A 12,971-nucleotide genomic window follows, 5' to 3' on the forward strand; every position below is an offset into this window, starting at 1 on the left:
ACGCTGTCGCTTTACTTTTATACGACTCGGTAGTCGTAGGAGCGGAGTTGCCGGCGCCGGCGTCGGCAGCGACGGTAGCAGCTGCGCCGACAACGCCGACGCAGACGCTCAATTTCGGTGAGCGTGCGCCACGGCCAAAAGCCGAAGTCAAAAGCTTTCGGCAAAATTCTGAGCGCAGCAGCAGCGCCAGCAGCCCCGACTGCGGCAGCAGCAGCGGCTTAAACAGCAACAGGTTGTCAGACCGCTCATGTCTATCTCTGGCTCCCTCTCGCGCGCCCTCTCGCTCCAACCAGAGTTTGCGCAAGGATGCTAGATGCTGGCCGCGCAGTCGCCGCTCACTGAGCAGCCAGCGTCGCTGCTGCTGCGTCGCTGAGCGGCAGCCCTTTGGATCGAAATTATAGCCATATAGGCATAAGTAATACCTGTTTGCACCTGCCTTTGCACCCACGCCCAAGTGCGGCGCTAATTACGTCCAATCTAAATATCAGTGCGGACTTTTTTGATTGCCAGGTTCAAAGTTCTGGCAAAATATCCGTTAATTAACCTCTGACCAAATCGAAAGTGTGCAAAAATTCCAGCTCTATGACTAGATTTCTATTGAAAAGCAGAGCCAAGAGCGACGATTTCTAAGCGCGGCTTTGGTGTGGATGTCTTCCTCAAAAACTCGTTTCTGGGCTTTCCTCTGTGTGCCATAAAAACGGCCAAAATGTGCCGTGAACTTGTGAAACAAACATCGCTACTGGGCCACCGCAGCAGGCATGGCAACCGACCTGGCGTATACTTGATATTTTTGAGGACATGGCGTATACTTGATTTTTGTTGTGTGCAATCGAAGCAATTAGATAGGGGGTTCACGTCCGCTGCTTCAGCTCGAACTTTGACAGAAGGTGACGATGTGGTTACCCTCAATTAGTGGAAATCCAGGTAGTGCAGTGACTTGCATCTACTACTTCTACCTATTTCTAATTTGCCTGCTAAAAATCTCACCATTATATGGCCGTTTCGTAAATCTTTGGACAGAAGTAATGAAACCAAAGCAAACATTTGCATATTTCGACTCAAAGTTCGCTGCACGGTCGCCGAGCCGGAGAAGATATATATTTTTGCGGAATTCTAACCGAAAACACATCTCTGGCCAAGTAATCGGCTCAAGCTCTGACTCTGGCTCTGGCTCGAACGTATCTATTTGCATGAGCAAACAGTTGGCGGGGGAGACGATGAATAGTCATGAGTACAGTGGCCCTTTCTGATCCCATCGAACAGATCCGAAACACGCGTCATCCATATTGGGGGGAAATTTGAATACGATTTTCTCAAGGGCTTCTCCACTGGCCGCATGACTAAAGGAAAAAGTTCACATTGAATTTTTCATCGTTGGGTGTTTAGGAACTTCCTTATAAAGATAAACACGGTTTGCCAGCACTAACAGAGAGCTACTATAGCGGAAAGTTTCAATGATTAGCAAAATTTTCCACTTAAGCAAAACAAAATAAACAGCCAAGAGAACCCATCGTAAGCCTGACCTTTTTGGGAATTTAAAAGATTACGTCAAGAATAAAAGCAAAAACGCAAATAACAGAATAGTTTTTGAACAGTTTGTTTTTTTCCAGCAAATAATTAATCATTTATATTTTACTTACAGTTAAAATGAATTAATATTTACAAATTTTTCTTACAACTTAAAAGAAAAGTTGAAGGAACTTTATAAACGCATGGTGGCACAAGTTACGTTTTTTGCTTATTGACCATCAATCAGACCAAAATAAACGTGCACTCGATTGCCGGACCCGTCCGGTTTTCAGCCTCGGCGCATCTTCCGGTCCACATCCCCCGGCCCGGAGTACAGTGACTTTTTATCGAGGCACTTCCCAAAGTAATATAGATGGGTGTTTTTTGCGGCACACGCTACGTATACTTAATGGCACAGCCTTCGGCCCAGAAACATTGACTTTAATTTGAATCTCAATCGCAGTCTCAATCACACGAGCCAGGTGGCGATCCGCAATGATGATGATGGCAAACATGATCGCCACGCAGATGGCCAGCGTCCGTCCAATTTTGGCCAAGTTCGGGTGGGTGTCGATCGCCGAACTGAAACAAAGCCATTGTTTAATGGGCCAAGCTTGGGAGTATATTTGTGGACTCTCGTTAGTACTATTGGCCTTATCCAATCATAGAGATGCTAAATAAAAGCCCCGAGTTCAAGGTTACGCATCTCGTAAATAACCAAAACGATCGAAACGCGCCGAAAGGGAAAAATTCTACCCCGGACTTTGCTCAATAAACATTTGAGATGGAGCAATAAAGCCATAATGGCAACCATCTTGGTATAGTTGCAGTTAGTACGGTAGTGTGGCTGGGCCACTTGGCCTTCTCGATCTTTTCCCGCTGCACTGCACCGCCTCCCAGGAATTGCGCAACTGTTGATGATTGATGCGTTGATTTAGCGTTGCCGAAGTCTCAAAAGCCCTCAAAGCCGCAAAGGCAGCCGCCGCGTTGCAATCCAACAATTAAGCACTGAGGAAAATTGCAATCATTAGAATTTGCAACAAAATAAATATACAGGAAGTCAATATATCTTTGAAAAAACAAGTATTTTCTTTAAGAAATAATGTATTGTAATTATATTTTAACACAATTTTTAACACAATAGAATTGTATGATCATTGCACTTTAATAAATAAATAACTATATTCAAATTGAAACTTTTTGATGGTGTTTGTATTTCATTTGCATGGAATGATTATTTAATAACGGTTAACCCAAGTGGCATTTCACGATCCTGCAACTCATTCCCGCCTTTACATTTTGGTGGAATTTCAAAGTCCGAGGTAGTGCAATCGAAAGTGTGATATTCCAATAGCAGCCCAGAATAATAAACAGATATACGAGTCATTCTACAAACACCTAACACCTAACCAGTGAGGCAGAAACCATGATTAAAACCTGTTCAACACTTGCCAAAAACTTAAAACGTTCCTGTTTTTGTTTTGAAAAAGAAATTAAGTATAAAAATTAGAAAAACTTCCAAATCAGTAGGCTGGACTTCCCATTCAAGACAATGTTCGATCGCATTTGTCAACAGCCTTCCGAAAAAGTTCGACGCAAATCGATCAGCCAGCTCCCAGCCAGTTCATCCAAAAAATCCCAAAAAATAATACAAAGCCGAAGAGGAGTCGGAGATGAAGACGGTGGAGAAGAAATAAGCAAGATGATTGGCTTTAGTACGCATATAAAAACAAGAGAGACATTAGAAATTGCGCAAGCCATTCGTGTTTGAACATTGATCGGCCATCGTGAAAATATATCAAGGTCAGCCGGTTGACACAGAAACCAAACGAATCAGCTAACTAACATTAATTGATGGATCTGTGCGATCCAAGCCGGGCAATTTCGCTGGCCTTCCCACTTGGGGGAATAATCTGCACTTTGGTAATCCGGTCACTTCATTCATTTGCATGAGAAGAGGCTGTAAATTTTAAATAAATTCAATTAAGATACACGCGTACATTTGCCATATATTTTATTTAGTTAGTGATTGTCCGAACAGGTTATCATTCAAATGCAAAGTGTGTCAATAAACTGATGAATAACGGTGAATGAAATGCATTTACGACGAAGTTGACGACTTTTGTTATTTATGTGCGATTTGATTGATTTGAACAAATATTTCAAAAAGCGCGCCAAAAATATACAAAGATTGTCTGCACTGGTAGCCGATGACTAAAAATACAACTCGAATTTGTATAAGACTCTGATTTTCTAAATAAAATATATTTATGTAAATTATTTGATTATCCTGCTGCTCATTAAAACTTTTATATGTTTCTTCTTTTTACCTATATAATATCTATGTCAATTTTCCTTTTCCTAGTGCAAATAATAGTTGTGCAAAGTGCAATGATTTAATGTGATACTAGATTGTAGTTAGTGAAAAGGTCGATGCGGCACAGATGAAAGTTGACCTCGCAGCAGATTTTGGCAACTGACATACTCACATACACACAAATGTGTACCCAGATGTTGTGTGAAAGCGAAGAAGTGTGGAAGGAAAAGAAACAAAAAGAAGAGGATCGCCAGACTAATTTTAAAACCCGCTCGTCAACAAAATGCTAAATTTAGGCAACGATAAAGTGGCTGCCATGGATGAGCCTCCGCCCGCTAACGGCGAGGAGAGCTTCCAGCTGCTGGAAAGGAATCTCGCGCCCACCGTCCCCCTACAACCCCCATTCACCACCCCCCTCGCCCCCTTCGACATGGAGCTAATGAAACGACACGGGCTCCACGAGAGATTGGCGGCCAAGTCGGACAGCATCTGGGGCGAAACGAAGAAGTTCATGGAGCTGGAGCGAAATTCTGGACAGGATGAGCTGGGCTCATCGCTAAGTCTGTCCGAGAAAAGGGCCAGATTTGCCGAAAGGTAATTATCCAACTAGGGGGGTTTCCCTTACAAAAGAGCGGGAAATCCAATCATACCTTGTGCGTAAAGGAAGCATTCATTAAAACTAATTGCGGTTTCAGTTTTGGTTGTCAGTTATCTGTAATTGAGTTTTTGTAAGATATACAGGGTGTTGTTCTTAATTCTAATATAATATTTATATTAAAATTTAACTCTAAATTAATGTTCTATCTATAAAATAGTCTTTAAATTCTTGATTAAAAATGAAAATGTTTCAGAGAAAAGAGTAGAAAACACCCTGTAATCCCTTATCTATTCATGTTTAACATTAACACTTGCTGAAAAAATAATATTTGTTAGTGCAAGTGCTATTCAGTGTTATTACCCAAATATTTGATTTTATTGTTCACTTTTCTGATGACCTTGTTTGGTGGGGAATGATTTGTATCTCTTAGGTGACTCATAATTGTTTCCGGGGAAGTACCAACATGTTGCTGGTGGAGAAGGTAGTCTCAGGTGTATGGATTTGATCGGTAATTGTATCATAACATAATCCAATGGGGTAATGGGAAGCTAGAAATTGTCTCGATTATCCATTTAATATTTACATTGAACTGGCAGCAAGTACTTTGCACTTGACATCCGGATTCCGGATGATCAGTCGGTTCTCTCATCCCGGCCTAAGACGGCATGCTCCAGCTTCTTCTCCCGCTCTTCCGCTCTCTGAAAGAAACAGCTGACTTGGTGGCAATCACCTGGGGGGTAGTGGAACAGGGGCCCCCACCGGCAAAACGCTCAGCTGTGTTTCTGCCTCTTTCAGCTTGGTGTCTGGCTCTCTGGCGCTCGCTCCCAAACATAATCGTGTATTTGTTCGTTGCCATTGCCAACGTTCGTGGACTTTTAATTTCAGTCTCAGTCTCAGTCTCAGTGTGTAGAAATTATTCGCTCGGCCAAGAGGTGAAAAATTTCATTCCAGAGTTTCCGTCGTAATTGTAATCAAATCAGCTGGTAGGCTCTGAATCCGATCAGCTTTCGGGGAAACGGGTTTATTATATTGCAATAATACCCTCCGAGAGTGTACGAATTATTAATCATCATCGGGAGAAAACCAAAAAGACAATGTTTTCTTTATCTGTGTGTGACACGTCGTTTTTGTGTTTACCCTTAGCATTAAGATCTTGCCGGATGAATAAGCCTTCAGTGCATATAGAAGCTATACGATCTGGGCCATCACCATCTAAATTATATAAGCAATTTCCTCGAAAATTTGCGAAAAACTGTCCCGCATATGCCTAATAAATTAATTCCTCTCTCACTTATTGGCCTTGATTAAAGCTCATGCCAAAAATTTTAACGTGTGGGCCTAAACAAATCATCAGACCTGTTGTATGTAAATTTTAATAATTTTTTCCACCAAAGAAGTTAATTATGATTTGTGTGAAGGCCGGAAAGGTCTAATAATGCTTGATGAACTCTAAAGTTTAGGGTCTCAGACAAAATACAAAAGAGAACAATCCACAAAAACAATTTAACAACAAAATTTATGGTATGAGGAAGAAAAACTAAACAAAAATACCCGCCTTGAGTAGTCTGAGAGAATAAATGTTCTCTCATGCAACATTTTCTACTTATTTTAATTTAATTTTGCTCTAAAAATGTACGTATTTATTTTTTGCTGATATGAAATACATGTTACAGAATAATCGGTTCTTTTCATTACAATATTTGATAACCAGATGCCCTATTTGCTATCAACAATGCGGGAACTTACATATTATATGAAATAAATATAAATAAATCATTTATAAGATGCAATAATCAAGAAACGTTCATCGAGTTTCCTATTTCTCTTACTCGGAAAAAATTACTCATGAAGTGCACTTTGAATCTCAAATTATTCGCAACTGGATACAGCAGCCGTGATTCACTAAAGACTTCTCTTATAGCAAGTCAGCTCTAAAATCACATGAATTGGTGATTATTATTAGCAAACAAATAACAAATCTTCGAGTGTAATTGGATACAGTTTTTGTAATAATTCAGCAGCGGTTGTAGAAATATTCATGATTAAAGCTTTTCGTTCTGCAAACAACAGACTGCATGAGTACATACATTTTGCTGATAAATGTAAACACAGAAAGTATTAACTTGGGTCATAGTGTGTGCTTCGCCCATATGGAGGACTGTTCGTTTCATTTGATGAGGCAGCTCGTAAAAATTCAGTAGCTTCGACTCTCCCTAGGGTTGACCTAAATATGTATGTAGCGTCCAGCAGTTTGATGTGTTCGGTGTCCCAATAGGAGCTCTACGCACGCCAGGAGTCGCCCACCCGGGAAATTAAACGACTTATTTTCTTTTAATAAACCTGAAATGAACTTTAATTTATTTTAAATGAATTTTATAGCAACGCCTCCACGCTCCAACTGCAAAACTCTGTTGAGCTCCAGGCGAATGGAAAGAAGTCCTCTGGGGACAGGACTAAGCTCACGAATCTCTCAACCCCTCTACTGCCAATGACTGATTCCGAGCTTGCGAAAGGCAATGGAAGCGGCCCGTACGATGATCGCGAGTGCAGCTGCCCTCGGGAGTTTTATCAGCGAGAGGAAATCAATACCTCGCTGTTCTTTGAGGACTGCAGCCGGTCAATCGACTTTGTCCTGGCCTTCAGGATCAATGCCCACGAGCCGACGGAGGCGGAGAACACGGAGAAGCGACGGGTATTCGAGGCGAATCTCATAAGCCAGGGCCTCGAAGTCGAATCTATACAAAAAGACCAGATTTGTTTCGTAAAAGTAAGTAAAATCTTTACACTATTTTTACTAAAACTAATTTATTAACATTTTTTCAGATACATGCTCCTTTGGAGGTCCTGCGACGCTACGCGGAAATACTTAAGCTGCGAATGCCCATGAAGGAGGTAATTTTGGGGTTTCCGGTGTCCATTTGTACCTCTATCTCAAGCTAAACCAAAATTAAAGCATACTTTTTGGCAAAACTTAAAATCAATCAGTTTCGGTTTCCGGCCTTTTTCTTTCTATTTTAATTTTCCATCACTATTATAATTTATTTTGTATATTTCTTATGATTTTAGTCGTTGTGCAATTTGCGCATAACCGAAAGATCGAACCGACTCCATAATGCGGCTCAATACCTGTCCAAGAAGGTTGGCCCGAACGTTGAATCAGTTAATTATTTTTATTAACCCTTTAACTGAATATTAATTAAATGCCATTTTTCGTTTAGCTTCACCTGCGAGTTATTTAAAACCAGTTAAAAAATAAGTCTAATACCCAGCTTAACCATAAACCATAGCATTGAAAATATATTGTAGAAAGTCCAGCTTAAAGTTATTTTTTCTGCAATACTTTAAGGATCATTTCTGATTCCCATTTTCGACTCTTCTAGATTCCCGGCATGTCGGTGGTCAACCGCTCAACAAAAAGCATCTTTTCTAGTCTCAAAACCATATGCAAGTTCTTCCTGCGAAATATCTATGTAGATGAGAATATCTTCCCCCGACGAGCTCATCGTTTTACCGCCATTTACAGTCGCGATAAGGAGTATCTGTGAGCTTATAATGAAAATTGATTAAGGTTTTTCCTAAATAACCCTCCTTTCTGTATGTATAGGTTCGATATTCGTCAGGATTGCTTTTTCACCACTGCCGTCCGCTCTCGCATCGTTGAATTCATCCTGGACCGCCAGAGATTTCCTACCAAGAACCAGCACGACATGGCCTTTGGCATTGAGCGCCTCATTGCTGAAGGGGTCTACTGTGCAGCTTATCCCCTGCATGATGTAAGTCCAACTATAAGAATAATTCTAGAATATCAAATAAACTAACTTTTGTCTCTTTAGGGTGAAATAATGGAGACTGGAACTATGAGAGCGCTGCTATACAAGCACTGGGCGTCTGTCAAAAAGTGGTATCGCTATCAGCCTCTGGATGACATCAAGGAATATTTTGGCGTTAAAATTGGTTTATATTTTGCCTGGTTAGGCTACTACACCTACATGTTGTTGCTGGCTTCGATAGTGGGTGTGATTTGCTTCCTCTACTCTTGGTTCTCCCTGCCAAACTATGTGCCTGTGTGAGTTTTTCTCTCTATTTTAATAAAAATATAATATTAAATTAACAAATAATTTATTTTAGAAAAGACATCTGCGTGCGCTCTAATAAGAACATAACAATGTGCCCACTCTGTGATTGGTGCAACTTCTGGGACCTGAAGGAGACCTGCAACTATGCCAAAGTGACCTACCTCATCGACAATCCCAGCACCGTGTTCTTCGCTGTATTCATGTCCTTTTGGGCTACTTTGTTTTTGGAACTGTGGAAACGATACTCGGCCGAGATCACTCATCGCTGGGATCTGACGGGCTTCGATGTCCATGAAGAGCATCCGCGGCCCCAGTACTTGGCTCGCCTGGAACATATCCCGCCGACCAGAGTGGATTATGTGACGAATACAAAAGAGCCCACGGTTCCCTTTTGGCGAATGAAGCTGCCGGCCACGGTGTTCAGTTTTTCTGTGGTGCTATTATTGATTGCTCTGGCTTTTGTGGCTCTGTTGGCTGTGGTGGTGTACCGTATGTCCATGTTGGCGGCTCTTAAGCTGGGCGCCAGTCCCATGACCACCTCAAGCGCTATAGTTTTGGCCTCGGCTTCAGCTGCGTTTGTGAATTTGTGCCTTCTCTACATCCTTAATTATGTAAGTTACTACAATGCATTCAATTATTCGAACTAATCAATGATATACTACCCTTTTTAGATGTACAATCACCTGGCTGAGTACCTGACTGAACTGGAAATGTGGCGCACTCAAACCCAATTCGATGACTCTCTGACCCTCAAGATATATCTTTTGCAGTTTGTCAACTACTACGCCTCCATATTTTACATTGCCTTTTTCAAAGGGAAATTTGTGGGCCATCCCGGGGAGTACAACAAACTTTTTGACTATCGCCAGGAGGAGGTGAGTCCAAACTGCCAGTTCTGTGCATAATAATTCAGTATTATTCCTTTCTAGTGCTCCTCTGGTGGCTGTTTGACAGAGCTGTGCATCCAGCTGGCCATCATAATGGTTGGAAAGCAAGCTTTCAACACCATTTTGGAAGTGTACCTACCCATGTTCTGGCGCAAGGTTTTGGCCATTCAAGTGGGCCTGTCGCGCTTGTTCAACAACACCCCAAATCCGGATAAAACCAAGGACGAACGATGGATGCGGGACTTTAAGCTGCTCGACTGGGGTCCACGCAGTCTCTTTCCGGAGTATTTGGAGATGGTGCTGCAGTATGGTTTTGTGACCATTTTTGTGGCGGCCTTTCCACTGGCGCCATTCTTCGCGCTTCTAAATAATATTTTGGAAATGCGTCTGGATGCCAAGAAACTCTTGACCCACCACAAGCGTCCAGTGTCCCAGCGTGTCAGGGATATCGGAGTTTGGTATCGGATCTTGGATTGCATTGGCAAGCTAAGTGTGATTACGAATGTAAGTGATGTTAAGGTTGTTTTTAGATTGTTTTTAAATAACTTTTTAACTATTTTTAGGGATTCATTATTGCCTTTACATCTGACATGATCCCACGATTGCTTTACCGAAATTACATCTCAAAAGACGGAACCTTGAATGGATATTTGGACTTTACCTTGTCCGAGTTTAGAATCGCTGATTCACCCACCTTGAACAGCTTAGCTGGAGACCAATCCAACATTACTACATGCAGGTAAGTAAAATAATTAAACATTTTTGTATAGCCCTTTATTCACGACTGTCTTATGCTTATTCAGATACACGGACTTTCGATTACCACCTTCATCACCGGAAAAATACACTTTGAGCAGCATGTTCTACATCATTTTGGCCTGCCGATTGGGTTTTGTGGTGATTTTTGAGGTGAGTTTAGCTTCTTCCAAAGATTCGCAAGGACTTCCACATCTTATTTTATTTGCCTCTATGGAAACAAAAGCGTGGTCAATTCTTTATCGTATATGATCCTAGTGTTCAAAATAGTGTTAGGCATTGAATGTGTGGGGGCTTTGTGGAATAATTTCAACATTCTCACTGGGTGCAGACTTGAGCTTCCGGTAAAGGGCATAGACTCCGTACGAAAATAACGTGTTGAGCACTGTCAAGGGTTTGAAAGTTAATGTTTTTGATAAAGTGGAAAGTTAAGGGTTAAGTTACCTATAAATACGCCAAAGATCAGACTGCGCGCTATCCGGCGATCCACGGCAGCATCAACCTCATCAATCCTGAGTTCCAAACTCACAAAGATACCCGTTTCAATAATAATCGACAGGCAAGAATTGATCAACCAGGGGGCAATGCAAACGAGTCGTTTCTTCGGAAATACAAGGATTAAGCATTTAAAAAAAATAGTAAAGTACAATTGTTCTCACCTGCTTGATGCCATCGACTAGAAGAATGGCCACCATCAGGTTCATCAAGGCCTTGACCCAAATAATGAGCGTAGCTGTCATATAGAAGACTTGCGAGAATTCTCGCACCCATAGATAATCCACTGGAAATCTCAGTATTATAGTATATTTTAACTAATCTAGCTTTCCATTATACCTAATGTTGTAAAGAAGAATCTAATGGGACTTAGGGCTTCTACTTCGCTGCTCGATTCCCATTTTTCAATGTCCATAAAGTCAAAGTATAGATAATAACTGGAGGGCGCTAAAACGCTCAGAGCTATCAGTATATCGCCACATGCTATACAGAGTCCCACTGAGGTCAGGCTTAAGAATTCAAAGTATTTCATTGTGATTGTGATATCCTTAATCCTTGACTTAAGTACTGTGTTTCACTTTATTTCAGGATTTTGTATCCTTTTTATAATTATTCACCAGAATTCGATTCTAAACACGACCAGTCGCCCCGAGTTGAATGCAGCTACTAACTGAAATCGGTGACTCTAACTAGAACTAGGGCTAATTATCTGTTTAGTTGCAATTCTGTGCTTTCCTTCTTCCATTTCTCTTATGCTGCAAAAAGTCAAAGTCCATTGAGCCAAGTATGTTGCATGTGTTGCATTGTTGCTTTGCCAAATGCAGCTGGCCGGTTCGTTTCTATGGGGTTTCTTTTTTAATAAGGGGCAGCCGGGTCAATTCGTTCTCAATTCCCAAAATATTAGGGTTGAGGCTAACACTTGTCTTAGCTGCTCTTAGCCAATTGCATTCGCAAGGCTTCTGGTGACCCCAAAATAGTTTGAAAAAGATTATTCGACTCAGGGATAGGAGATGATGAAATATTGTTCATTTATTAACTAAACAAATAACCTCAACTATGGCTTATTGCTCTGTATTTGCAGAACTTTGTGGCTTTGGTGATGATTCTGGTGCGTTGGTGCATTCCGGACATGAGTGTGGAACTTCGCGACCAAATCCGACGCGAAGTCTATGTGACCAATGAGATTATCATCGAACAAGAGGCTCATCGAGCTCGTTTCGGTAAGGATTTCAAATATATATGTAATAATTATTTTTTAACAAAACTATAAACTTTTTAAGAGCGCGCCAAACGCAGCAGCTCGGTGTTGCAGACGCCCGCTGATCAGGACCTGGATGCCGCCTCCATTCAGGAGCCGAACGCCAAGTTCATAAACATTGAAAAGTTACTCACCGAGAATCTCACTCAGATCGAAATGGATGCCATTATCCATGGCGAAAACAAAACCACTGGCATTGCAGGTGCCGATTGCTAGGACCAGGTGCACAAATGACTCAGTGACTTTAGTTTTTAGTTTAATATTTAGTTCTAAGTCCGTTGGAGGGCAATTCATTGTGTTATAAAAGTTCCTTTCACTCACTTAATTAGGCCTTAGTTATGACACATTTATTGAAGAGTAATATTTGATTGCGATTTGTATTTTGGTTACAAGCTTTACAACGAATCAACTGTTTTATAGGTTATGCTTTTTATGATATTCTGCTTGAAAGAGCTTTATTGTAATCTCAGACCTTTTGAATTAAGGGAGTCCATGCGAGTGCCAACTTAGAAACGAGCACAATTGTTATAATTTCAAACTATGGAATACCACAAACTAGATACATTAACTAACTCATTAACTAAAATAACTCAGGCTCTTACATGACTCGTACATTTATTTTCGATAGGATAAAATGTATACAAAAACATACATATATTTATTGCATTCATAGAATATTGTATATTGGTGTTGATGTACTGAAATGTCTATTTAATGTTGACTATACACAAAAAGTAAATAAAATGAAAAATACGTTAATGAAATTTTGAAAAATATTATTATTTAGAAACCTATAAAGCCCATATAGCCGCCTGGCTAAGATGTAGCGCTTTGGGGCGCCTCCAGCCCTGGCATAGCTGAGAGAGACCCCGTTCTTTCCGTGATGGGGACCAAGTGGCGCAACAAGCATGCATTTGGGCCAAGCATATTCGGCGCCCCAGCGGTAAACTTCCTCAAGATACAGCTACAAGATACTTTTCGTATATGTATGTAGCTCTCAGCCAGCAGCTCTCTCTGAAAGATTTTGGCTGCGCATGAGTCGCAGCCATGACGTCACTTGAGAAAAGCGTGCGCG

The 12,971-nt window shown here is 41.1% G+C and overlaps 2 protein-coding genes across 7 annotated transcripts; one reads left to right on the top strand and one right to left on the bottom strand.

Annotated features, from left to right (window-relative positions):
- The first annotated feature begins 3,060 nt into the window (after positions 1-3,060).
- LOC6501229 (anoctamin-1) lies at positions 3,061-12,660 on the top strand. 5 transcript variants are annotated; one of them, XM_032452364.2, is made up of 14 exons: positions 3,061-4,420; positions 6,804-7,191; positions 7,248-7,316; positions 7,491-7,583; positions 7,805-7,965; positions 8,029-8,197; positions 8,258-8,490; positions 8,553-9,111; positions 9,172-9,375; positions 9,430-9,891; positions 9,951-10,126; positions 10,191-10,296; positions 11,720-11,858; positions 11,919-12,660. In XM_032452364.2, the coding sequence occupies exons 1-14, from the start codon at positions 4,110-4,112 to the stop codon at positions 12,110-12,112; spliced, it is 3,264 nt and encodes a 1,087-aa protein (XP_032308255.1). In that variant the 5' UTR covers positions 3,061-4,109; the 3' UTR covers positions 12,113-12,660. The 5 variants fall into 5 exon arrangements, with proteins under 5 accessions (XP_032308255.1, XP_001954805.3, XP_032308260.1 ...); XM_001954769.4 differs by having other exon boundaries at positions 7,491-7,562; XM_032452376.2 differs by lacking the exon at positions 3,061-4,420 and adding an exon at positions 5,287-5,356.
- LOC26514686 lies at positions 10,145-11,582 on the bottom strand. Of its 2 annotated transcripts, XM_014911836.3 has the most exons (5): positions 10,978-11,582; positions 10,803-10,924; positions 10,588-10,744; positions 10,466-10,528; positions 10,145-10,397 (listed from the first exon to the last, which is right to left on the bottom strand). In XM_014911836.3, the coding sequence occupies exons 1-5, from the start codon at positions 11,168-11,170 to the stop codon at positions 10,375-10,377; spliced, it is 558 nt and encodes a 185-aa protein (XP_014767322.1). In that variant the 5' UTR covers positions 11,171-11,582; the 3' UTR covers positions 10,145-10,374. The 2 variants fall into 2 exon arrangements, with proteins under 2 accessions (XP_014767322.1, XP_014767321.1); XM_014911835.3 differs by having other exon boundaries at positions 10,145-10,528; positions 10,978-11,568.
- Positions 12,661-12,971: the final 311 nt, after the last annotated feature.

This window comes from Drosophila ananassae, chromosome 2L (genome assembly GCF_017639315.1).
Source record: "Drosophila ananassae strain 14024-0371.13 chromosome 2L, ASM1763931v2, whole genome shotgun sequence".
Classification (NCBI taxonomy): domain Eukaryota; kingdom Metazoa; phylum Arthropoda; class Insecta; order Diptera; family Drosophilidae; genus Drosophila; species Drosophila ananassae.

Bases quoted from the DNA above. Each gene is read 5' to 3' on its own strand.
- LOC6501229 (XM_032452364.2), top strand. From the start codon at position 4,110: ATGCTAAATTTAGGCAACGATAAAGTGGCTGCCATGGATGAGCCTCCG. The intron at 7,584-7,804 runs GTTAATTATTTT...CGACTCTTCTAG, and splicing joins TTGGCCCGAACGTTGAATCA to ATTCCCGGCATGTCGGTGGT. The intron at 8,491-8,552 runs GTGAGTTTTTCT...AATTTATTTTAG, and splicing joins CTGCCAAACTATGTGCCTGT to AAAAGACATCTGCGTGCGCT.
- LOC26514686 (XM_014911835.3), bottom strand. From the start codon at position 11,170: ATGAAATACTTTGAATTCTTAAGCCTGACCTCAGTGGGACTCTGTATA. The intron at 10,925-10,977 runs GTATAATGGAAA...TGAGATTTCCAG, and splicing joins ATTCTTCTTTACAACATTAG to TGGATTATCTATGGGTGCGA. The intron at 10,745-10,802 runs GTGAGAACAATT...GTATTTCCGAAG, and splicing joins TAGTCGATGGCATCAAGCAG to AAACGACTCGTTTGCATTGC.